The sequence below is a fragment of the Apteryx rowi genome, unplaced genomic scaffold (assembly GCF_003343035.1).
Source record: "Apteryx rowi isolate R43461 unplaced genomic scaffold, aptRow1 scaffold_47, whole genome shotgun sequence".
NCBI lineage: Eukaryota > Metazoa > Chordata > Aves > Apterygiformes > Apterygidae > Apteryx > Apteryx rowi.
Genome location: NW_020450727.1, coordinates 2,316,161 through 2,339,225, shown reverse-complemented (window position 1 = coordinate 2,339,225; position 23,065 = coordinate 2,316,161). Strand labels below are relative to the sequence as shown.

The window sequence follows — 23,065 nt, the reverse complement described above, 5'->3', positions numbered from 1 at the left end:
GGCTGTGCTCCTCAATGATTTCCCAACGGGTCACACAGTGTTTGGGTGCAAAGAGGAGTCCCAGGGACCCCGGCTGCTGAAATGGCAATGGGGACGGCTTGTGAGCCGTGCCCGTCCCTCCCCCAGACCGCACATGCCACCGGCTGGGCTGCAGACTCTTGTTTTTCCAGCTCCCCGCCGAGGTTTCCTGGAAGGGCCTGCAAGCAGCATTAAACACTTTCTTTTGGAGGAAAAAATGACTCTTCTCTGGCCGGAGGCCAGGCGGCTGACTCAGGAACGGAAGACAGCTCTAATGCGATAGTGTGAAATCAGAGCGCTCCTATCTGCGAGCAAAACACTTCCGAAAGCGAGCCCCTGAGCGGGGGGCACTGGCGCTGCATTAACCTGTCCCTGTCCACTTGTGGGGCTGGGTGTGCCACGCTTGCCCATCCCGACATGCCAAGGCTGGCCACGCGCGTGTGGCCCCCCAACAGCTCCAAGACATGCAGCCGCCCAACCCCTCCTCGCTGCGAAGCGGAGGGGAGAAAATAACACCCAGCACACAACATACCAAGTCAGCCTCTTCCCACTCTGGGAAGAGCCCCCTCACCATCGACTTTCCACTCCTGAATCCCTCACGGCGACCAGTGGCATCCCAAGGAGGTGGACAAGTCTCAAAGACCCTTCTGGGCTTGACGATGCCCCGGGACCCCCTGCTGGGGCAGTCCTGGCAGGGGCAGCAAGGTCCTCCCRAACACCCCGGCGTGGGAAAGGAGGTGAGGATGGGAGTCCACAGTTTCTTCTGGAGACTCAGAGCAACTTAATCCACCCAGTTTAGGCAGGAACCCACAATGTTTGACTCGGCAACACCTCCCTCACCAGAAAGGGGGAGAGAGGGAGGGAATCCCTTCTTATGAAGGGAGAAAGGAAAAAGAAGCGAGCGTCCGGGGCAGTGTCAACACCCGAGAGGCTGAGACATTGCTTGGAGCTGGGACATCGCCTGGCCCTCCTGTGCAACAAGCAGGAAGGCAGAGATGGGCGCTGGCCGGTCCCGGGAAATACAGCGAGAGCCAGTGGGGGAGGCAGGGATAAATAGAGCAGGGGGAGGGAAAGAAAAAGGGAATAAATAAAAATAAATGAAAGCACATGGCTCCAGGGGGAAAAAATAGATAGGAAAGGCTTTAATTAGACTGTGGGCTGGGGATTGCCCCAGGGCCAGGAGAAACATCTCRAAAGCAGGGTCAGCAGGGGGCACAATGCAGCTCACAGCAGGCCCAGAGAGCCCCAAATGCACCATCCCACCTTCTTTCTGGCCAGACAGGGGCAGGGGACGTTTGGTGGTCCCCAGCCCAAGAGCAGTAGCAGGGTGGCAAGGAAGGACAGGGTTGCAGCACCTCCACCCTCGACCAGCTACTTGTCCCCTGGCTGCTGTGCCCCCCACCTGAGAGCCCACCCTGTCCCCATCCCCTCACGTCCCCCCGGCTCTGATACCAAGACCGAGCATCTGCTACTCCCTGACACCTCCAGGCCCCCCATGTCACCCCTAGACCATGCTATCAATCATATGGCCATCAACTATTTGTCACCTGAGAAGCTGGATAAAATCCCTCTGCCCCGAAAAATAAGAATGAGGAAAGGGGGCACAGGCTGTCTTAGCCAAAACAACCATCCACAAAACAGCAAGATCCCAGGTTCCTGTTTGCAGCAAAGTGGTCCCAGCTCCCAGCAAGGTCAGATTTCAGCCCCGAAGGTCAGAGCAGCTCCAGCCTGGCAGGCTGTGCCATCCTGGCCTGGGCAGGGCTCAGCCCCAGACGCGTCATCAGTCTGGTCGTATTGCCGCACTTGGGGGAATTGCTAAGCCCAAACTGGTCCCGCCCTGGTTACTGTTAGCTGCCCCCAGCGGGACAATGCTCTGCCCTCTCCCTCCCCAACACCCTGCAGCTCGTCCCTGGAAGAAAACCTGGTCCACAACACATGTGGCAGCAGCACAGGGGGACAGGCAGGTGGGGAGAGGAAAGATCCGTTTCCCCAAATCCCAGCCAGCTGCCTCGGGTCCAGCAGTGTCTGACTGAACAACACCTTGCACCAGCACAAATCCCATCTTTGGCAGACATGGGAAAGTCGGGGCATCACCGTGTTTTCCCTGATCCTGCCATAAACAACATCCCACCTGCTCCCTCCACTCCAGGACAGCCAGAGCACTAGCCCTGGAGCATCTGCAAAGCGTGAGCTGGCAGGCAGGATCACAGGGTACCAGGATCCTTCATAGGGTGAAGGACCCAGGCTGAGTCCCCACAGRGTAGAGCTCAGCCCCCCACAGCTCTGGTTTCATCGTGTGCCTAGACATGATGCCAAGAGTGACCCCAGCCCCTGAGACACTGCCATGAACTTCCCATGCCCCCTGCCCCTTTCCCCCCCATCCCATCACACTCAAAGAAAAGCAAAGTCAGGACTTACCCAAAGGGGATGGGGAAGAAAAGATCCCAGGCGAAGAGAAGGAGTGGGCGGCAAATTCCCCTTCCTTCGCTCCTTCCAGCACCAGAGGTCTCCAGGGGACCTGGCACGACGGCAGCTCAAACGGCGTCCGCAGCCGGCTCCGTGTGTCCGTCCAGGACAGGAGCTGCCGGCCCGGGGCTGCCTTTGGTTGGCGTTGGTCCCCTTGGCTTTGCTTTTCTTCTCACAGAGCTATTCCCTCCCCACTGGCGAGCCCCTCGGGGCGAGCGAGAGGGTCCCCACGGCAGCCGCAGGGTCCCTCTGCCGCCCGCAGAGCCAYGATGGCAGGACACCACGGAGGGGCTCAGCCCTGGGACGGGGGCCCCGGGCGGCTCCCAGGACAAGGGTGCAGCGCCCACCCGAGGGGCAGAGCACCCGAGGGGAGGATGGAGGAGGGAAAGACAGCGAGAGCTGGCGGAGATCGGCTGGAGACAGAGGAGGTGCTGTTCCCTTCCCCTCCTTCCCAGACCACACAGGGATGGGAGCTCTCGCAGCCCCGAGCCGCAGGGGAAGGGGAGAGGCAGCGGGAAAGGGGGGCTCGGGGATGCCCACGTCTAATTTCGTGACGACAGTCCCAGCCCCAGTTAACCCCAGCGAGGTGCGGGGAGGGTGAGACACCAGCTGCCATGAAGGAAGGACAGCCGGACAGACAGCTCCGAGCTATGAATATTAACTACTTCCTCCGCAGGCAGGGCTGCACTGCGTTAACCATTTCCTAGGCACGGCGGCAGCCCGCTGGAYGGACGGACGGTTTCCCAGAGAGCGAGCTGCTCAGGCAGCCTCCCCACGCCAGGTGCTGAGCACCACCCCACTGGGCTGGTAGGGTGAGGCCCCCAGCTGCGGCAACCCCCCAGTTTTTGACCCCCAGCCCTGCCTGGTGCCACCATGCACACATGTCACATCTGTCCTCAAAGAGCAACTACACATTTTGGGTGGGAAGAGGGGATGTCCCTTCAGGCAACGCATGATGCTTTAACGGAGCTGGGAGGCACARCCAGAATTGCAAATGCAAGTGTCTCACTGGAGACTTGAGTTTCTCCTTCTTAAATAAACACACAGTTCAAGAAGAGTAGAAACCATTTGTGGCCGAGCCACCCACCCCTTCTGAAGGCCACAGCTCTCCGTGTTGGCTCTCTCGATGCAATCTGCCRAACCCACCCCATTTCTGCAAATCCCTTTCTCTGCCCTTTCCCCCGCCACCATCCTCACCACGAGCGATGCCAGCAACCCTCACCAGCGCCACAGTGTGAACGTGTGAGCGCTGGATTGGTGAGCAGGACCACGGCATGCATGGCCCTGTCCCAGAGCAGGAGGCACAGCATGACTGACATCCACCCAGCAGCTGCCTGGCACTTCCCTAGTTGGTCCAGGCCAAAATCTGCGCTGGGAACGTGCTCACAATTCACCAGTCCAGGTGATTGCAGACCAGTGCGTGAACCCACGTCCTGGCCCTGCCTGGAAGGCAGGTGAGATTTAATCCCCTTTTCCCCTAAACTCTGCTGCTTGATCGACCCAAAATACACAGCAAAATATTATGCATCCATTTGCAAATACAAAATGCATAAGCAAATGCAAAACCTCCAATCTATTCCCCAAAAAGCATACATTTCCTCTGTTCTGGTCCATGCCCACAGGGAGCTAAGAGCAGCCACATTTCTAAACAACCCCCTGACTCAGGGCCCCCTTTGGTCCAAATAGTGAAAAGCACCAAGTTAGCATCCTCACAAAACCGACTTCTGTTTTGCTTGTTTTTTTACTGTTTTTTTTTTTTTTTTGGGGGGGGGGTTGTTTCCCATTTCCAAAGCTCCTGGCAACCATGGGCACCTCACGGGGGGTCAGGCAGAGCGGCTCCCCAGCTCCGGTGCTGACAGCACTTGCTTCCCAGAGGCAGGTCCAGCTGGACGCATGCGCTTGCGCTCTCTCATGCACGCTTACTCAGACAGGGTTTGACTTCAAGGAACGTTTCAAGGGGAAAGGGAAGGTGCTGAGCTGTCAGAGCTGACAAGCCTGTCCTCTCCTTGCCTGGCATCCCAGCCCTGCTAGGTAGCCGCATCCCCAGTCCATTCCAACGCTCCAGCATTTTCCCTGCGGGGACCAACCACAAGAAACAAGGAGAAACCCTCCCAGTTCATTGCCCAAGGAAGCCACATCCAGCCTAGCCAGTCCCTGATGCTCGGGGAGGAGGTGCAGAGCTGGCCCCCCCTCGCCAGGCCCTCCGCACCCCAAAAACCCCCATCCCGCCAAGCCCTTACCTTGCAGTGGCTGGAGCAGACAACCATGGAGAGGGGCGGGATGGGGAGGGGGAATCAGATTCCTTCGGCTTTAGTCAGCTGGCGAAGGCGAGACGAGAGCCAGCGGCTCCCTCCCCACCGAGCCCGGCCAGGGGACGGAGCCAGACAAAGGGGGGAGAGCAGCAGCCCAGCGCTGCTGGGAGCTTCGGCGATGGCTTTAACAGCTCCAGCCTGGTCCGTCTTGGCTCCCCGCCTCCGGAGCGACTCACTCGCCGCCTCCGTGTACCCACTCTGTCCAGGCAGGCTGCACATGGCCATGGGATTGGCAGCCTCAGTCCCAGACGTGTGGGGCAGGATGCGACCCTGCTACGTGAGATGCTACCCACCAGGGCAGCCACCACCCCATCGCAGGGACCCTGAATAACGGAGGGAACCCCTGACCGCCCCTATCCAGGGACCTGCCAACCCATAGAAAGGCACCAGACTGGGGTCCAGCTCAATTCGGGGGCCCTGGGATCCCCCCAGCCTCTGCCACGTTGGGGGTCTGGCTCTCCCTGCGACGTGCCGTGCCGGAGGTGCAGGGTGTTCAGCCAGCTCCCCACCCCGGTTATACACCCTTCCCTGACGAGCTCCTCGGCCAGCCCAGCTTGCACCAATGGGTCGAGCGGGGCCAGCRCCGCACTGCTGAGCTGCATGGGAGGCGCCGGGAGGAGTGGCAGGACCAGCACGCCCCGGCCGGAGGGAGACGCCCTGGGATGGGGTGCAGAGACCTCCCTGTCCTGCACACCCACAGCCTGGGGGCACAGGGCCAGGCTGGCCTGCGCCTCCCCGCTCCGGCATCCGCTGGCGAGCCCGGACAGTGCAGGCTCCCCGGGCAAGCGGGGAGCAGGCAGGTGGTCGGGGAGGGACGGCGGAGCCGAGGCGGGAGGAGGAAGACAACAACATCGGCTGGGAAGGTTTCACAGCCTGGGCTGACCTGGGACACTGCAATCCCTGTTCCCCGTGCTGGAAAACCCCATCTCCCTCCCGGCACCAGCAGCACCCCAGGACAGCAGAGACATCCCCACCGAACGGCACCGAGGAAGGGCAGCACGCATGCGCGTGATCGTGACCAAACCTCGCGCCAGAAGCATTACTCAGGTGGGGATTTAGCAAGTCTCCAGCAGATGTTGGACTTGGCCAGGCCTCGACCGCCTTCATTCCAGCGTCAGCGAGACCTTCGGGACAAAGAGGAGGCATGCAGGGCCGGCCCATGGCAGGGACGGCATGGCTGGGACGTGGGAGGGAGGTGGGCAGGCCGGACACCAGGACGTGCTGGCAGGGCCAAGTGAGGATGGTTACAGGGAGCTGCTGAGTTGGGGACATGTGCCCGGCCCTTTTGCACGATTTCACGCTGCTGCAGGACGATGGCCAGGACGGAGCCCAGCGTTCACCCCCTTCGTGCCACCATGCTCCAAACCCAGGGACAACCCCTCTGCTAGCTCCGGGTGAGCCCTAACCCCACACCCTGCTCCACAACAGCACTGATTTTCTCAGCAAAGTTTAGGCAAAAAACGTTCCCCTTCCAGCTGTGTCCAATCAGCTCTGCAGTACCCCAAAAAAGTCTCTGCAGGGATCCTCCAGCAAGCTGCAAACCCGGCAGCGCGCAGCCCCCAAGCCCCACTGGCTAGGGAAAGGCCTCTCGAGGAAGCAGCGTGGGGTGCGCAAGGCTGCCTGCAGCTCGACTCAGTGCCCCACAGGCATTCGGGCCAGCACAGGCAGGGAAAGGGGTTGGCCCCGCTCGCCGCTCCCTGCAGAGCAACCCACCTGGAGGGATCCCACGGATTTGTCCGACTGACAAGCTCCCTGACAATGGAGACCCCTAAAAAAATAAGCATTTTGGACCCTGATGCTCGGACCTTACTGGTTTCCCTCTACAGGACACGATGCGCACGGTGTCCAGGCAGAGGGCTGCAAGCAGCAAGGCTGCTGCAAGGAGCAGAGGCACCAGGCGCTGTTTGAAGCATCCTTCGGCCTGCTCCACCCCAGGGAGGGGACACGTGAACCCCCAAATGCAGCTGAAGGAAGAAGTACCCCCATCATCAGCCTCCGGAGCCAACCATTCCACCTGATCGCAGCTGCAGTCGCCAGGGGAACCCGCCACGGAGCCGGCACCAGTCCCTGAGTCCCGTCGGGGAGACGGAAGGATGGCAAGGGGGAGCTGCAAGGCGCCCGGGGACATGATCCACCTTGTGCAGTGCAGGAGAGGACGGCGCGCGGTGGGACGGGGCCGCAGGTGCTATCGCAGGGCTCCTCACTCTTGCTAACAGGGTGCACCATTGCCACTGGGGGCAGTCTGGGGAGCATCTCCTGCCTGCTTGACCCCCTGCTCCAGTAGCCTGCCCCAGCCGAGACCCCTCTCTGCCAAACAGGGAGAGATGGGGGTTCAAATCCCAGGGTGTTCCCTGCCCAGGGCAAAACCTGTCATATCCCAATTGCACTGCGACTCAGTTTCCCCTTCCCCAGCCCCCTGAGAATAAGCACACTGGAGGCGAGGGTAGCACCAAGGCAGCACCATCCCCAGCAGATCCCSCAGTAGATCCCCCGGGATCCACCTGCTCCTCTGGCTTCAGGGCTACCTTCCACTCAGGGTCACCCTCAGCCCATTGGGCGCCCATCTAGCCCAGCAGCCCCTCCAAGCCTGGATGGGATGCCCAAACGGAGCCAAAGCACCCAGAGAAAGGGCGTCCCCCACCGAGAGCTCCTGTGCCCAGCCACGGCACGGGGGTCAGCGGCGACGCGGGGCGGGGGGAACCCACCGGCTCGCAGGAGATCCCGTCTTCCTGCAGCGCAGCGGCTTCTCCGGGGAGCCTTCGCCGAGCCGCAGGGAAGGGCAGTGGCAGAGGCGAGGAGCCGCAGCTGATCCCAGCCCAGCGCTGGTCCCCGTGCCAGCCTCACCCCCCTCCGCCCCCGGCCGCCGCTCGCTCGCGCCTGCCGTGCCAAAAATGCGGCGTGCAATTCCCTGACCAAATAAGGCGAGAACAACCATAAACAAGGACCCCCTCGTACAGCCTCCTTTTCCGCCTCCCCAGACACCGGGCCCGAGCCCGGCCCCTTCACGCACATGCTTTGGTGCCCCACGGCCCTCGCCTGCCTGCTCTCCACGGGTTGCTGGAGCAAAAGGCCGGGGCAGAGCAAGGGAGGAAGGAAACAGAGCTGGAAAAGAGGGAAAGTCCCARTGGAGAAGAAGGAAGCAGAGAGCTTGAGGCCAGCCCCCTCCCTGCGAGCCCGCGGCCACTCTCCCCACCGCAGCTCCAGGTGCCCTCCGAACGGCATGGGGGAAGCCGTGGGGAAGGTCCCCTATAGACGGGCCACACGCATGGAGGGGATGTCCCCAGCCCAGGCACCCGGGGAACTGGGGCTGGAGGCAAATGAGCCCCTGCCCTCAGCCGAGGGAGGCAAAACCCAGCAGACCCAGCAGACCCAGCAGCCAGGGGACGGTGGGGAGACCTGCAGCCTCCCGCGGCCCCGAGACGAAGCCCCAGCGCAGGGCTGGGAACACTGCTCTGCTCCCCGGTGTCCCGGGGACCCCGGCTCTGGGGGTCCCCGTTCCCCTCGGAGACCCACATTCGGATGGAAATGCTCTCGCCCTAGCCAAAGCGGCACTGAGAGGGGCCGATCGGGACAGAGCCACCATGCTCCCAGCGCTGAGGGTCAGGGCTGGAGGCAGAGCAAGGTGAAACACATGTGCGTCGAGGCATGCAGTTCTCTGCAGGCAGAAAGGGGCTGCCAGCCAGTTCCACCAGCTCGGGACAGAGTTGGAGCCCCCAGACACGGGTCTGTACTCATGGGCGGACGCATCCCCTTCCCTAGCGGCTGGACCTGCAGCTCCGTGCAGGAGCTGTTTGCTCCGGCCACGTCCAGGCCAAACCTCTCCACAGCTTGGCGCGCAACCAGGAGGGAGCCCACTTGCATGTAAACACTGGCGCTGCCCACCGCTGTCCCCAGGAGAGGCCGTGCTGACACCCGGCTCCGCGCAGCAGGAATGGGGTCACCCAGGGTACCCGAGGCGCCCGCCGCATAGCTGAGCCCGCGCGTCACGAGTTCTCTGTTTACCGCCCTGCGCCAAGGCAGGGYGCCCCGTGCCAGCTCCGCGCAGCCGCACCAGGGCCGGCCCCGCACTCTGCCCAGGGGCGGGGGACTCCCTCGCCTGCCCTGGGCACCCGGAGGCCCCCCTGCCCTCCGCAACGAACCCGGCCGCGCGCAGCTCCGCCGCGGCACAGCGGTGACCGGTGACCTTCAGGCACACCAGGGATCGCAGCTGTCCCTGCTTCGCGCCACCGCTCCGGTGACGCCTGGCCGGACCAGCTGCAAGGACCCGGCCAGGAAAGTTCAGGCATCTGTTCAGCCACAGGTGGTTTCCCAGCCGGGACACGGGCCCACCACGCCTCGACAGGAAAGTACGCTCTGTTCCTGGCAAGCAGGCGAAGGCGATCGACTCGCGCCATCCAAGCGGGTGCTCAAGAGTTTCCCAGGCTCCGAGCGACAGCGCAGGCCCTCCGGTGCTAGCGAGGTATCCTTATCCCAAGGGGAAACTGAGGCACGGCTATGTCCCACGACTTTGCCACACTGGCACCACAAGAAAGGAGTTGGGAGACATAATGGCCCCGGTTGGCCATTCTGTGGGCCAGCTCCTGGCTCCCAAAAGAGGTTTTTAGTGGGGCTGGAATCTTGATGTGGTTTCCCAGAGCTCTGGGAGCAAGCGGCATGTAAACCAGGGCTAGATCCTGCTCTGCGCAAACAGGACTGTGAGAGCAAGAGCGCCGAGGGAAGAGCCTGAGCTCCCAGCCACTGCGGGGGGAGAGAAGTCAGTAAGAGCTTCCCACCAGAGCTCAGCACCTCTCCTTGGCACTGTCTCAGAGCATCTCCATCGAGGTTCGTTATTCCCTCTGGCCCAATTATTTAGAGATCTCCAGTTCCCCTTCACTCCATCTATGCTGTGGCCTGAGGGAGATGTGGCCAGATTGGATCACTCAGCTGGCCTATGGGCACTGGAGGAATCTCGGGGGAACATGCGGGTTTACCTAGGTGCCAGCATCCCCATGCAACCCTGCTCATGTGAGAAACCTGGCTATGAGAGATGGGGGCACTGCAGGAGCCTGGCCAGACCTGGGCTGGTGAYGACCCCAGGCACCGCATCCTGCCTCGCCCCATGAACCTGCCCTCGGGGCTCAATGTCCCATGATGGGGGTCCCTGCAGGCTTGGGGGGCAGCTTTTTTGCTCACCTGCCTGTCCCCAATTAGTAGCGTAGGTCTCTTGGCCACATTCCCCCCAAGCAGTGGTCAAGTCCCCCCAGCTTAGCTGCCTGCCAGTTTCTCCTTCTCCTGGAAAAGGAGGGTGGATTTCCACAGGGACCCTTTTGCCATATTCATCTCTCCAGGAGCAGGATGGGAACCTGTGGATTACCCCCACGAACTGCCCACAGCCCTAACCTTTCTCCAGGTGTTTGCCAGCCAGGGGCGGCTCAGCCCAGGAGCCCTCCACACTGTCCTCGCGCTGGATGTTGAAGTTCTCATACGAATCCCACCGGATGAGTGGGTCAGACGTGTTGTAGTCCACAGAGACACTGGGACCGTTCTCCAGGTGCTCCATGCCTGGGAAGATGAGGGATGATCAGTCAGGGTGAATGCAGAGCTGGTGCAGACAGGATGGGGAGAAGAGGTGGAGAGGACATGCAGGCAAGGGAAAGAGGGGCAGCTTCATAGGCTAAGGCAGGAGGAGAGTCGTGTATTGGCCCTTCTGCAGGATTTGGTACCCTGAGACGGCAGGGGTTGCTTCATGGGACCGGACGGGGCAGGTAGTGAAAGGGATTCCCTGATGGACAGACAAAGGAAAGGGGGCCACAGCCAGGCAGAGAGGGCAGGAGAGCATCCAGGGCAGTGAAAGGAACGGGGAGGCCGAGGGACAGGATGGGGGAAAGTGCATCAGGACACACAGACAAGGTGTACAGGGCTGGCTGGGGTTTGGGGATTGCCTGGGGACAGAGAGAGAGACCCACAGCAAGCATGCCTAGTGCTGGACTTGTTTTGGGGGGTTCTCTGTCCCCAGGTGCCCCCTCCCTCTCTCCCAAGCCATCCAGTGCCCCAGAGTGCAGCTTCCCCAAGGAGGTGATCCAGGGCTCCAGTGCACCCCGGGCACTCCCACTTGCCTGGCACCAAGGACCTCCCCCCCACTGTGATTAGGGGACTGCAAACAGGACAGGGGAAGGAAAGAGGAGCAGCACGGCCTGGAGATGGGGGAGCAGGGTGGTGGGAAGGGTGGTGGAGGTGCGGGGAAGAAGGAGAAGGGGGCCAGCATCCAGCCTACCCACCCCCCATGGCAGCACAAGGGGAGCCAGCCATACCTTGGATCTTCTCGGGGCCATAGGAGAACACAAACTCCACCTTCCCATACTCAGGGAAGCGGTCATCTGGGAGGGAAAGAGCAGAGCAAGGGGACTGTCTCCATCTGTCCTTTTGACAGCATCCGCATGACCACCCCAAACACATCCAGAGCACTGGGCACCTGCCACAACCAGCTCAAGAATGGGGAGCACGGGGTATGTGCCCCCACAGCATGGGGCAGTGCCCCAGCCCTCCACAGCCAAGAGCTGGGCAGGATACAGAGCCCGGCAATACCAGCATGGAGCATCTCAGCTCAGAAACAACGACAAGGCAACCCTTCCTTATCGGTACCGGATCTGGGCAATGAAGGGGACAATGCCATCACCTGTCCCCGAGTGATACCACACCCTGTGGAGCAGGAGCATGTCCTTGTTCATCTCTACCATGCCAATGCAAAGATGTAACACCTGCCCATCACCAAAGCCCTCTCTGACCCTGGTGCATGAGCAGCAGAGGGAAAAGCTGGTCTCAGGGCCAGCCTGCCTAGCAGAGATGGTCTTTCCCAGGCCTGTGAGCTGCACTGGACAAGAGTTGGGGTTGCACTCCCCATCCATGGGTGCCCAGATGTCCCAGCAGCGGGAGCAGCGTCAGAGCTGCAGTAAAAGCACAAAACTGGGAGAAGGGAGTTCACAGGAGGAAGATGCTGCAGAGACAGGCATGGTTACCTCTAAATGCTTCGTCCAGATCCTCCTTGCCAAAGACGATGTCGAGGTCGTGCACGGCRCACGTGTGGAATTGCACGCGGAAAATCACATCACGGGTCGGACTGCGAAACTTCTTGTGGTAGCATTTCAGCTGTGGAAAGGAGAGCAGACAGGACATGAAGACTTGCTAGCCCCTACGAGCCCCCGGAGCTGGGCAGGGGGGAAGCCCMGGGACCCCCAAGCGGAGCCAGGATGCTCCGAGGCCTGAGGTCCCCTGGTCCCCTAGCTGCCCAGGGCTCCCTGAATGGGAAGCTGGGCTGGGGACAAGGTTCCTTACCAAGATATCACCCTTGAGGAGCAGGCCGGGCTCAATGGTGATGCAGATGCCCGTCTGGCTGTCCCCTTGCACATTGCTGTGGAGAGGGAAGGCAGGAGGACATGAGCCATGGTACAGAGACCTGGCACCGGGCAGCAGGGAGCAGCCACGGCCAGAGACAGGAAAGCTCCCCCCGCAGCACCTATCACTGCCTCCACCAGCCCCTTCCACCCAAAATTAGCTGGGAAAAGCCCTCAGGAAAGGCTCAGAGCATGGAGTTGGCTTTCCTTGTGATAGAGGAGGGTCCTGCCCCCCACTCCAAGGGGCACCTCAATCTCAGGGGGGAAGCAGACAGGAGAGAGAAACTGAGGCACAGAGACAGCTTGATAAGGGTGCCAAAATCCTGGGTCAGAGGGTTTGATCGGGGCCTGAGCGACATGGCTAGGTTATCATGCCATCCACCCTGCTCCCATGTGTCAAGCGGGACAGGGGACAGGGAGGGAGAGGTCTTAGGGGAAGGTCTCTTTTCTGCCTCAGTTTCCCAGTCAAAAGCACTCCTCTCCCCGGCGTGCTGGGGAGTTGCCTGTGAGCGGTGGCGTCAGAGTCTGGCAATCGGGGACAAGCACGGGGGACGAGGGAAGAAGGGAGCTGGATTTCACAGGCAAGATAAACCTGGAGTTTATTACCAGCATCCCATAAACAGCCTATTAAAAGCTGGAAGGCGAGGCCGGGATGGCAGTAAATCTCGGCTAACGGGGACACCCAGCTGGCCGGGAAGGGAGTTCCTGGTTCAGGGGGGTGAGACGGGAATACCCCAAAGATAAGGGGCTTTGCTCCCTCCCAAGAGGGCTCAGCCACAGACTGGACGTGGGGCCAGGAGCTGGGGGGACCCAGGCTGGGACACAGCCCCACACTGTGTCTGGAGAAATCAGCTCCTGCTTTGCCTTTGACAGCACTCGCTCCCGGGGCCCCAGTCCTGGCAGRGTGAGGGAGACCCCAGTGTGGGTGCAAACCCGGCTCAGGGTGCTCACGTTGGAGAATGGTGTCAGGGTAAACTGTGGGGAAGTTAAATGGCAGCGAGGACCCTTTTTTGAGGAAAAAAAGACAATTTAGAGGGGCTCTGGGTAAGATGCTCTTCACAATCCCTTTTCCCCAATCTACTCTGTAACTGCAAGGATGGGGACACAGGCTCGGGGGGCAGGCAGGTTTTAGTCCTATAGGGTATATGGGGGTACCCTGGGGAGGGAGAAACAGTCCTGGGAGAGCATGTCTCGGGAGAGTGCTTGTGACCGTGATGGGGCAGGGAGACGAGGGTTTTAAGCACTGATCAAAGCTCTTCTGGCAGTAGGAGCAGCTCTTCGGCCAGAGAGAAATGAAACGCCTCCAACCCCAAGGGAGGGAGAGGTGTCCCCTATCCCCTGCTCCCTGCCTGGGACAGCCAGCCCCAGGCTCCCTCTGCCGATACACAGAGTCATTACAGCCCTCCCAGCAGGAGGGCCCAGTCCAGCCCAGTATAGCCCAGCACGGCCAGTCATTGCCTCCAAGGAAGGGAAAGCCTCCATTTCAGTTCCCACCAGCCCTGGCACAACAAATGGACTGAGCACGGGGCAGTGGGACCACCAGGGACTTGGCCTTGAATCTCTCCATCTGCCCCCTCGCAAAAGCCCTCGTGAGCTAGGCAACGAGGGTAGCACCCCAGGACCCCATGCGGAGAGGAGAGAGATGAGATAGTTACTAGATCCCCGAGGTGTAGACGGGTTGCATGGCCTGGTAGATTTTCAGGAAGGGCCGACAACCTGGAAGACATCAATGAAGGGAGAGAAGGCGCCTTGTTAGCCGGCAGGGCGGAGGGGCCAGGGCAGGGATTAGTCACGGGGTAGAAATCCAAACAGCGCGGGAGCCAAGGCAAACAGCCGCTCCTTGCCTCAGCCAGGAAGCATCTGCAAGGGAGCCAGCTGCGGGCAACATCTGGAACAGCAACAGGGAGGCGAGATGGGCCGAAAGGGATGCTCCCAGGCCGGACAGGGCTGGGAGTCAGGGGGAAAGGGGGAAGACAGGACCTCCTACAGCCCAGCTGGGTCCTGTAGGACCTGTGCCAAAGGCTGGACTGGTAATGGAGGTAGGATAGAGCCTGCTTGGTCCCTGAGCTAGGGACCCTTTCTCGATGCCCTGGTGGGAAGTGGCACCAGGCAGGGCACTGCATCCTCAGGCCAAACCCCAGCCTGGTCCCGTCCTCCAAAAAGCCATCAGAAAAGCCTCCTTGCCCTGCAGCTCTGACTGCTGCCCAGCGTTGAGAGCCCCAGCACAGGAGGAGTGCCCCGAGGGGAGTGCACTTCTGTGGGAAAAGGCTCATGCCCTGCTACTAGGAGTAATCAGTCCCAGAGGTGGAAAGGGAGGAAAGAATTCAAGTTGCCCATGAAATTATGGGGAAGAAAAATCCCTCTCAGCAATCAAGCAGTCCAGCAGCATGGGGCAGTGGTTAGGTCACGGGAGCCAGGCTGGAGGGAAGGCTTGGAGGCACCTACCGCCTTTCGATTCAAAGTTGGGGATGCCGTGCATGATGACGTGGTGGAGGAAGAGAGGTTTGTTGTTCATCTTGATAGTGCCAGACAGGAGGCCACTGAAGTAATGGATGTACCTAGAGCAGGGACAGGCAGATCAGGGCAGGACCCACAGTGGAGCAGCCCCATCAGATTGCACCCAACTGCCCTGCAGAACCCCCCTTACACCTTGGCCAAGGGGGCAAAACCCAGGTTGCGACGCATACCACGACCCACCTCTTCTGTGAGGGCTGTCCCACTGGCACCACCTTGTCCTCGTAGAAGCGCTTCATGGCAAACCTGTCCAGAGCCTGGTCCGCACTGCAGGAACGAAAGAGCACGTGAGGGGAAGGAAGCCCTCGGCACCCAGCACTGCCTCGACGCAGCACCAGCAGGGGCTGCAGGAGACTGGGAGAGGGCTGAAGCACGGYGGTGGGCTGCAGGGAGAGATGCAGCCCCGGCGGTCCGTCTCACCTGGCCGAGATGTTGCTGTAGTGCATGTAGGCAGCCACGACAACCCCCAGCCGGCCGCGGTTCCCCTGCGGGCACACAACGAAGGGGCGTCACGGGGGTGGCAACACATGTGAGCACCCGGGCACGGCTGCCCTGCRCATGGGCGCGCACACACCAGCCTCCTCATACACACTGCGCACACGCCAACTCCTACGTGCACACACCATGCACATGCCAACCTCTACCTATACACACACCAACCCTTATATACAAACACTGCACACATGCTGACCCCCCCTGCATACGTCACACCAACCCCTTCCATATACATCAAACACACACTAATGCACCCAGCAACCCCATAGACACTCTGAGCCACATGYACCCCAACCCCGACCCCTACATACACGCACACCAACCCACACACACCCCCCAAACCAAGCACATCCCCTGCACCTGCCAACCCCTGCGGCTGCTCAGCCTCGTCCCCGTGGCCCCCCAGGCCCTGCACGTCCCCGGATCTCCATCATCATGCACCTCTGGGACAGGGCCCAGCCCACCTTGTTGTGCAGCACCACCACGTTGTGAGGCGCTGCGTTGAGCCATGTGTCCATGGCTTTGCAAATGCTGCAGATCTTCTCCAGCGCAGGGGTGTGCAGGTCAGGCCACCCGAAATCCAGCACCTGTACAGAAAGAGGGGCAACAGAGGCAGGGGGTCATATCCATGCCTCATTCTGCCCCCTCTACAGCTCCCCTGCCTGYTGGTGTGCAAAGCCTAGAGCATGCATCCAGGGTGAGCAAAGCGGGGAAATGCCACCACATTGCCCTGAAATGCCCCTCCAAGGCTCTCTTTTGGACATGCACCCCACTGCCCAGATCACAGCCCTGGGGGGGGAGGGGGGAATATGTCAGGGGGCCCCAGATCTCAGCCCCCTGTGGGTCACTCACAGCTTGGCTGCCCCAGGCTCCCCCACATTCACCTGGATGGGGATGACACTTTAGGGGGAATCAAGGGGAATTCACTAGGAGGCCACAACAGCTGGGTTTGGGCCAGTGGGTGTTGGGCTGAGACCTGGCAAACTGATCAGGAAGTCCCGTGCTTTCCTCCAGGCTGTCACCCCCCTGCCCCTAYGCCAGCAGAGTAGATAGGGTGGATGTTCCTCCCCTGAACAGCTTGCAACAGGGAGCAGAGCCTAGAGTCATCTCTCCCTCCCCTGCCCTGAGTCCTCCAAACCCCCTCCCAGCACCCCCTGCTCTCCACAGGTGCAACTCACCTTGGGGTGAAGTTTGTTGATGTCATGTCTCCGCTCGGAAAGATTGAAAAGCTGTTGGGAAGAGAAAAACCAGTGTCAGGGGACACCTTCCTCCACCTGCCGTTGTCACTCTTCCACCTCTTCCTCACCCCGAAGCCTCCCCAAACCCCCCATGAGAGGCTTCCTGGGACRTGTTAACACGGGGAATGCCTTGCCACAGGGCACCACAACAGCCCCAAATTCCCACAGAGTCCAAAACAGACTAGAAAACTTCAAGGAAGAAAAATGCATTTGTGCCAGTGCAAAGACCCCCGTCTCCGGCTCCGAGCACTGGAGTTGAGACCAGCAGAAGGTGAGGATGCAGGATCCCAGCCCCTGTAGCACCCTGTCCCTGGGCCAGAGCACCCCAGCCACCTCCCCAGCCTTGCCAGAGCCAGCTGTGCCCCTCACCACGTAGCTGTCCCCATGCTTGGATCTCAGCATGTGGGCCACCTCCCGGAGGTTGCTGCGGAAGTTGTGCTCCTCGGCCACGCTGGGGTAGGAGACGGCGATGATCCGCTCCGTGATGTACACCAGGTCCAGCTCGCAGCTGCTCTCCATGGCTGCAGTCACGCTCATGCTCCTGAGCAAGAGAGGGGGCCATGATCAGGACGCGGCGTGGAGGAGGGGACACGAGTGACCCTCCCAATCCTGCACAGCTCTTTGGGTTAAGTGACATGGGCTGGGACCTGTGGGGATGCAGTGGCAGGGCATGGCTGCCCACAATCTTTCCTGTTCCAAGGGCAGGCTGCAAACGGCTTTGCCCTGGCCTCGGAGAACAACCCTGCCTCGAGACAGCCCTGTTGGGGTGCAGCTGTGGGGACCCCGGCTTGGGGACAGTGTGTTGGCAGCCCACCTGGCCCATCTGGAGAAGGGAAATATCAGGTGGGGCCAGGCAGGGCAGAGTTTGTCACCAGAGGGGGAAACTGAGGCACAGAAGCCTCCTACCTGCAGCAGAGCTGGGCACAAGCCACCCCGTGTGCAGCACCCCTACTCTGAGCTCCAGCCAGCAGGTAACACTGTCCCTGCCATGCGCTCCCATCCCCACGCAGTTCGCTGGGTCCCCCGCGGCAGGAGAGCCCTCTCCGGAGGGCCCACGGGGAGCCGCCATCCCTGGCAGCTGTTGTGGCCCCAGACGGGGGCAGGCGCTGAGGTTTACCTGGATGTTTTGCGGCGTGACTGCCCGCTCCTGGGGGATTTGGTGGCATCCTAAAGGATGAGAGAGGAAAAACGAGTCACTGCCACGGGACCCAGCCAGCGGCCAGCACTGTCACCTGTTGCGCCAACCCTACCTCAGTCCCAAAACCCACGTGCCACCGCTCCAGGAGCCCCCACAGCACCCCACGGTGCCGTGGCCTGATCACATCAGAAAGGCACCCTTCCGCTTTCCTTCCCAGCCCCTCACCAGCCATGCGAACGGCACAACGCTGTCCCCATGCAGGTGGCACGAGATGCCAAATGTCACGATAGCACCTAACGTCACAACGGTCCTGGCAGAGCCAGGTGTCACGACGCTGCTGGAGCATCTCCTTCCCAACACACTGTGCTACACACCGCAACGCCCCCAAAGCGTTGCTGTCTCGAAAACACATTGTGACCCTGCCGAGCATCCTGGCGGCACCAAAGACCAACGGTGCTGCTCTTCCCCTACAACCACAGGGACCAAACCCAGCTCACACAGCCCAGCCCAGCTGAGCTGGCACTTTGGGACAGACACAGTCATGGAGGGCCTTTGAGGAGGGCACGGCTGGCAGGGAGACAGTCTCAAGCATGTCTCGAATTCCTCTGGTCTCAGCCAGCCGTTGTGCGTGCACACCTGGCCTGATAGAGCAGCTTTGTACCTGCCTGGCACCAGCAGAAGAGGCAGGTTTACGGCCTGGCAGGAAACGCTCGCTGCCTGCGCAGCGGTGAGGAGCCAGCGAGGCACGATGGTTTGCTTTGGCCGGGGCTCTGCGGAGCCCAACGCCGGGAGGAAATGTTTGAGCTCTCAGAGCAGGAAACTTCTATTTATGCATGTTCTCCGGCCTCAAGAATTTCATCTGCAGCCGGTTTGTTCAGTGACTTTGTGACCCCAGCCGAAAAACAAAGCAGGGTTTCCAAAAAAAACCGCTAAGGAAAAACACACTCACACCTCATTAGTTTTAGTATCTCCAGCTAACAAGCAGGAGTCATTTAAAGGCTCGTCTTGCACAGGCAGCACATCCCAATCCCCCAGAGGGATCCAAACCCAGTTAAATCAGATATGTGCCTCTCAACCAGCTTCCATGGGTGCCTCTTCCATCAGCAGAGCAACCCTGGAGCTGCAGGACTTGCTGCCACCACCAGCAGGGCTGCAATGCAGCTGCTTCAGGGCACAGCGTGGCAGCGGAGTCACGCAACCAGCACACGGGAGCGTGGGAGGCAACGGGACAAGGCGGGAGAGATTTCCACAGCATCCTTCACCCACCGTCTCTCATCTGGCACGGTCCCTGGCTCCGTGTCGGAGCCTCAGCCCGGGGCTGATTTTCCTGTGTGCAGCCAGCGTCACCCCCTGCAGCGGCTCCTGCTTTCCATCAGCCTCGCGTTCCCCTTTCAAGGTCAGGCCGCCCGGYGGAGCAGAGCTCGGCAGCCTGCAGGGCTGGGGGAGCTGATCCCGTCAGGATCCTGTCGGCCTGGGAGGGCTGACGTTCTCCCTGCCCAAGTGAAAGCCATGCCAGGAGACAGCGTCCCCGTCCGAGTGCTGGGGGGGGGTCAGATGCCAGCAATAATCCCCCCTCACAAGGGCTCCCCATGGTGCCCCAAATCCCCTGCTCACCCCAGCCAGGTGGGGGGCAAAAAAAGAGTTAAAAAACAGCAAAAAGGGAGGGTAAAACCTCCTCAGGCAGAATCGGGCTACTGGGAGTGGGGAGACAACAGAGGAACCTTGAACCCAAAAGTGGGCTAGTCCCTGCGTCACCGGTGGCCAGGAGAGGCTCCCTGCCGCAGGCTGTGCTCTGCCCTAAGCCCTCGCAGCAGGAGACATCTGGGGTCGCCAACACACACCCGTCCAGCCAGTGGAGCCCCACAAGCCCCCTTTGCCCCACGCGGCTGGAGCAGGGTCCTGAGACACAGCCTTACGTGACAGAGACGACAAGGGGAAACTGGGAATGCTCCCCTCTCCCAGCTGGGGAAACTGAGGCACAGGAGAGCGAGCAAGGCTGGGACACAAGAGCCCCTCTCCACCCCACCTGCCCCCCGTGCCACCACGAGCCAACCCCACACATGCGAACGGGGCCCACTTCCCCACGCTTGCCCTACCTTGGCCATGGTGAGACCCTTGCTAATCCACTTCCAGGGCATGGTGGCTCTGCTCCCGGCGCCCTCCCAGCCCGGAGCAGCGCGCTCACACAGCCAGACCCCYCCGACAGCCTGTCACCCACCCTGGCACAAGCCCCCGGGCTCAGCCATGTGGGCGCATGGGCCGGCCCTGCTCCCTCCCCGCTCTAACCACAGCGGCGCTCCCGTCCCCGCCAGCCAGCCCCTGCACGAGGAAGAGTCAGCCAGCGATCAGCTGATAGGAATAAGCACTCGTGTTATTAAACACTCCTGCCGGCGGCCGGGCTAAAGAGACCCTGTAAAGATCCCCTCTGGAGCAGGCACCGAGACACATGGTCCCACTCAAACCAGTATATCCCCAGTCTGGTCTGGCACAGGGAAGATTGGAGCAGACTGGTCCCAGGCCCAGTTTTGATCAGTGCCAGTGACTTTGGGGTAAAGATTCCTCCAGCACCATCAGCCATTGGTGTCCCACCCCAGGCTGGCTCAACATGTCCCCATGCTCTAGGTACCATCCAAAAACCACAGATCCCTTCTGGCTCCACCTTCCAGAAAGGGCAATCTTAGCCACAAGAAAGGATGGAGAAATGTCAGAAACATCCCCAAAAGAGAGCAAAGGCAGCAAAGGGGGTCCCTGACACCCCACTGGGTTTTTCCAGTTCTGGGTGCTCTTCCTTCAGCTTGGAGAGGGCCGGAAACATGCCTGGACTGCCAAAGGGATGGAGTGAAGCTGGTCCCTAGGCAAGGAAGGCTCTCAGCTCCTCTTCCTCACAGGAACCACTCTCCCTACATCCTGGCTGGGGATCTGCTCCATCCCTCCGGTCCCAACTCCGGTGTGCATGGAGGCACGGCAAGCCGGCTGCAGGGCAGGGTGAAGCTGTCTGCATTGACTTTGGCAGGGCATTTGTCTACACTGTCTTAGCAACTTCATGTCCTCAGATTAAATAACATCTCCCCAGTTCTTGGACAGGAAAGCCGGCTTTGCAGCAGAAGCCCCAGCCTCCTCCAGATCCCCCATTCAGCTCCAACACTGCCTCTTTCAGCGACCCTGGGCAATCCTCTCAACCTCTCACAACCAGGGTCATTTGCTGGGAGGGCAGAGGGTCTGGGGGGTCTCAGCAGGGTCGGGGAGCCACAAGGGTCTCCACAGAGGCAGACTGAGGGATTTAGGCTGCAGGTGTCCCTTGGGGGCTAGTGGCAATGAAATAGGCACAAATCACTCCTGGTAACGTCTCGAGGTTGAGACCAGCCTCCAAAGCTTTCCGGCAAAGGCCCAGTGGCGTAACACTTACCAGGGTGTCTACCTGCTTCGTGATGCTCTCCCCCTGGGACGGCTGCGGGCAGACAGGCGAGAGGAAGGAGAAGGCGAGAAAAAGGAGAGAAAAAGAGGGAGAGAGAGAGAGAGAGAGAGATTGAGAGACACGCACACAAACAAAGAGAGTGAAGGCTGGGTTCAAAAGTTCCCCCTGGCTATTTCTGGCCCTTCCTAGGAAATGCTCCATGGTCCCATTTCCTTCCCTGCCCAGGTCCCTGTGGGAAGGACGTGTCCGTTCTTCCTAAAGGTTGGGAATCCCTCGAAACCCAAGCGCAGAGCCGGGGTGACTTGGAGCCCCGCTCGGGTACCAAAGGCGCTGCCATCTGGCCTCTCAGCACGGGACCGTTGTCACGCTGGAGCAGATGGACAGTGCTCGGCTGAGCCCTGCACTCGCTCGGCTACGGGCACCCGGCGTTCCCGGCACCTCTACAATCCCTTCTGGATCCTCCATCACCAGACCCCATAGCCCTGCCCCCCTCCCAGACCCCAAAAAGCAGCTGGGGGCTCCCAAACCCTCAATGTTTAGTGCTTCCTAGGTCCCTCCTCCATGACCTTCCAGCTGCAGCAGGGCTCCAGGGCACTGCGGTGATTTGCAACAAGAAAACCAGCCCCCTGGCCGTGGCCGTGCCCCCTCGCCGGGTGCTGGGCTTTGCAGGCCACACGAAGCGTCTTAGTAAACAACAGAGCRAGTCCTGCACAGCCCCACACCCAGCGGGGCCGCGGGCCGCTGCCAGACACAGCTCCTGCAGATAAACCCGGCTCCCTCGGGGCTTGCAAACATCCCAGGGGCTTCTCGCCTCGACCCCACGGCCACCAACGGGCACTGCAAGAGGAGAGAGAGGGTCTGAGAGCGGGAGAGGCTTGAAAAAGGGGCAACCGTGGGGAAATGTCTCCTGTGGAGACAGACAGCTTTGAAAAGGGGTTGGGGATAGGAATAATTCTCCCAGGGTGGGGGAGAGCAGCCAGTCCTCAAATTTAGGGGGCAGGGGATGCCCCATGGCTGGAAGGCTTGGGGGCGGCACAGCAAGAGGACCCAGCTGGGCAGTTCCTGGGGGTCTCAGTCCTCGGACCAGGAGGATGGTGGGGGTCCCCRAGACCAGTCTGTGCCCTCCTGCTCCCGTCCCAGGAGCCGGGTGAGCGGGGCAGGGGCTGCCATTTCCAGCCCACGGGATGGGGCGAACCCCTTTCGATTTCCTCCCGAAGCCGCAGTAACGGTCCCAGCTCGAAGCCAACATGTTTTTGCTGGTGATAAGTGCCCTGGGGCGAGCACGAAGGCTGGCAGGCACGGGCAAGGGAGGGGGTGCGCGCAGAGATTAAACCCAGGGAGATAACCGCAGCGGGCCGCCGGTGGCAGGCAGCGCGCTCCCGTGCCTTCGTATGTTTGTGCTCACGCGCTGCTCTCGTGAGCTTGCACGGGGCCGCACTAAGCCTCTGCAGGGCCCTGGGTGCACAYATGCACCCTTCAGGAGTGTCCTGGTTGCACGGAAGTCATTCAAGGGCAAAAAGCCAAAATAGGGCTAGGCAGTCATGCAAACCCACTCCATTTAGGGGAGATCCCTGCCTGGCTATCGGGTGCCCAGCGCTGGGTCCTGCATGGGGCACAGCCACCACCCCCTGGCACTGCCAGGCTGCTGGCAGCCAAGCCAGGAGCCAAAATCTGCCACAGCCTCCACTCCCCTGCACCTGCCCCAACACGCAGAGGCCTTGGCACACGCCTGGAGCAAAAGGAAAGAGCAGCCGTGCCAGCCCCGGGCGACACCAGCCTCAGCAGTGCTGCACACCCGCGCAGCTCGCCCCGGCTGGCACAGCCAGGCTGGGCACGGGGCAGCCGGGTAGCACCGCCGTGCCCTGCAGTGAGACGCTGCCCCCGGGCACTGCCCTGCCGCCCTTCCCCAACCTCTGCCCCCCGCACTCTCGCCTCGGGGCCAGCCCGCTGCCCTGCCACCCCCAAAGCCCTGCTGCGCCCCACATCAGCATGGGGAGAGCCCAGCTCAGGGCAGGGAAACATAGCTACCGCCCCAGCACCCCATGACCGTCCTCCCCCAGGGATGCCCAGCTGTTTTCGCCATTCCCTGTATCCGGAGA

The 23,065-nt window shown here is 61.0% G+C and overlaps 1 protein-coding gene across 5 annotated transcripts in view; it reads right to left on the bottom strand.

Annotated features, from left to right (window-relative positions):
• TNS1 (tensin 1) overlaps positions 1-19,860 on the bottom strand; it is a 53,238-nt gene extending 33,378 nt beyond the window's left edge. For 4 of the 5 annotated variants that reach the window (XM_026078041.1, XM_026078042.1, XM_026078043.1 and 1 more), the window contains exons 1-13: positions 19,648-19,860; positions 17,531-17,580; positions 16,783-16,954; positions 16,354-16,404; positions 15,640-15,762; positions 15,101-15,165; positions 14,864-14,947; positions 14,612-14,724; positions 13,822-13,882; positions 12,108-12,183; positions 11,792-11,921; positions 11,087-11,152; positions 10,176-10,337 (exon numbers count right to left, since the gene is read on the bottom strand). In XM_026078041.1, coding sequence (XP_025933826.1) covers positions 10,176-10,337; positions 11,087-11,152; positions 11,792-11,921; positions 12,108-12,183; positions 13,822-13,882; positions 14,612-14,724; positions 14,864-14,947; positions 15,101-15,165; positions 15,640-15,762; positions 16,354-16,404; positions 16,783-16,954; positions 17,531-17,580; positions 19,648-19,689 — 1,195 coding nt within the window. In that variant the 5' untranslated portion in view covers positions 19,690-19,860. Of the gene's footprint in view, positions 1-10,175; positions 10,338-11,086; positions 11,153-11,791; positions 11,922-12,107; positions 12,184-13,821; positions 13,883-14,611; positions 14,725-14,863; positions 14,948-15,100; positions 15,166-15,639; positions 15,763-16,353; positions 16,405-16,782; positions 16,955-17,530; positions 17,581-18,817; positions 19,044-19,647 lie in introns of all 5 variants that reach the window. The other variant, XM_026078044.1, reaches the window with a different exon arrangement.
• Positions 19,861-23,065: the final 3,205 nt, after the last annotated feature.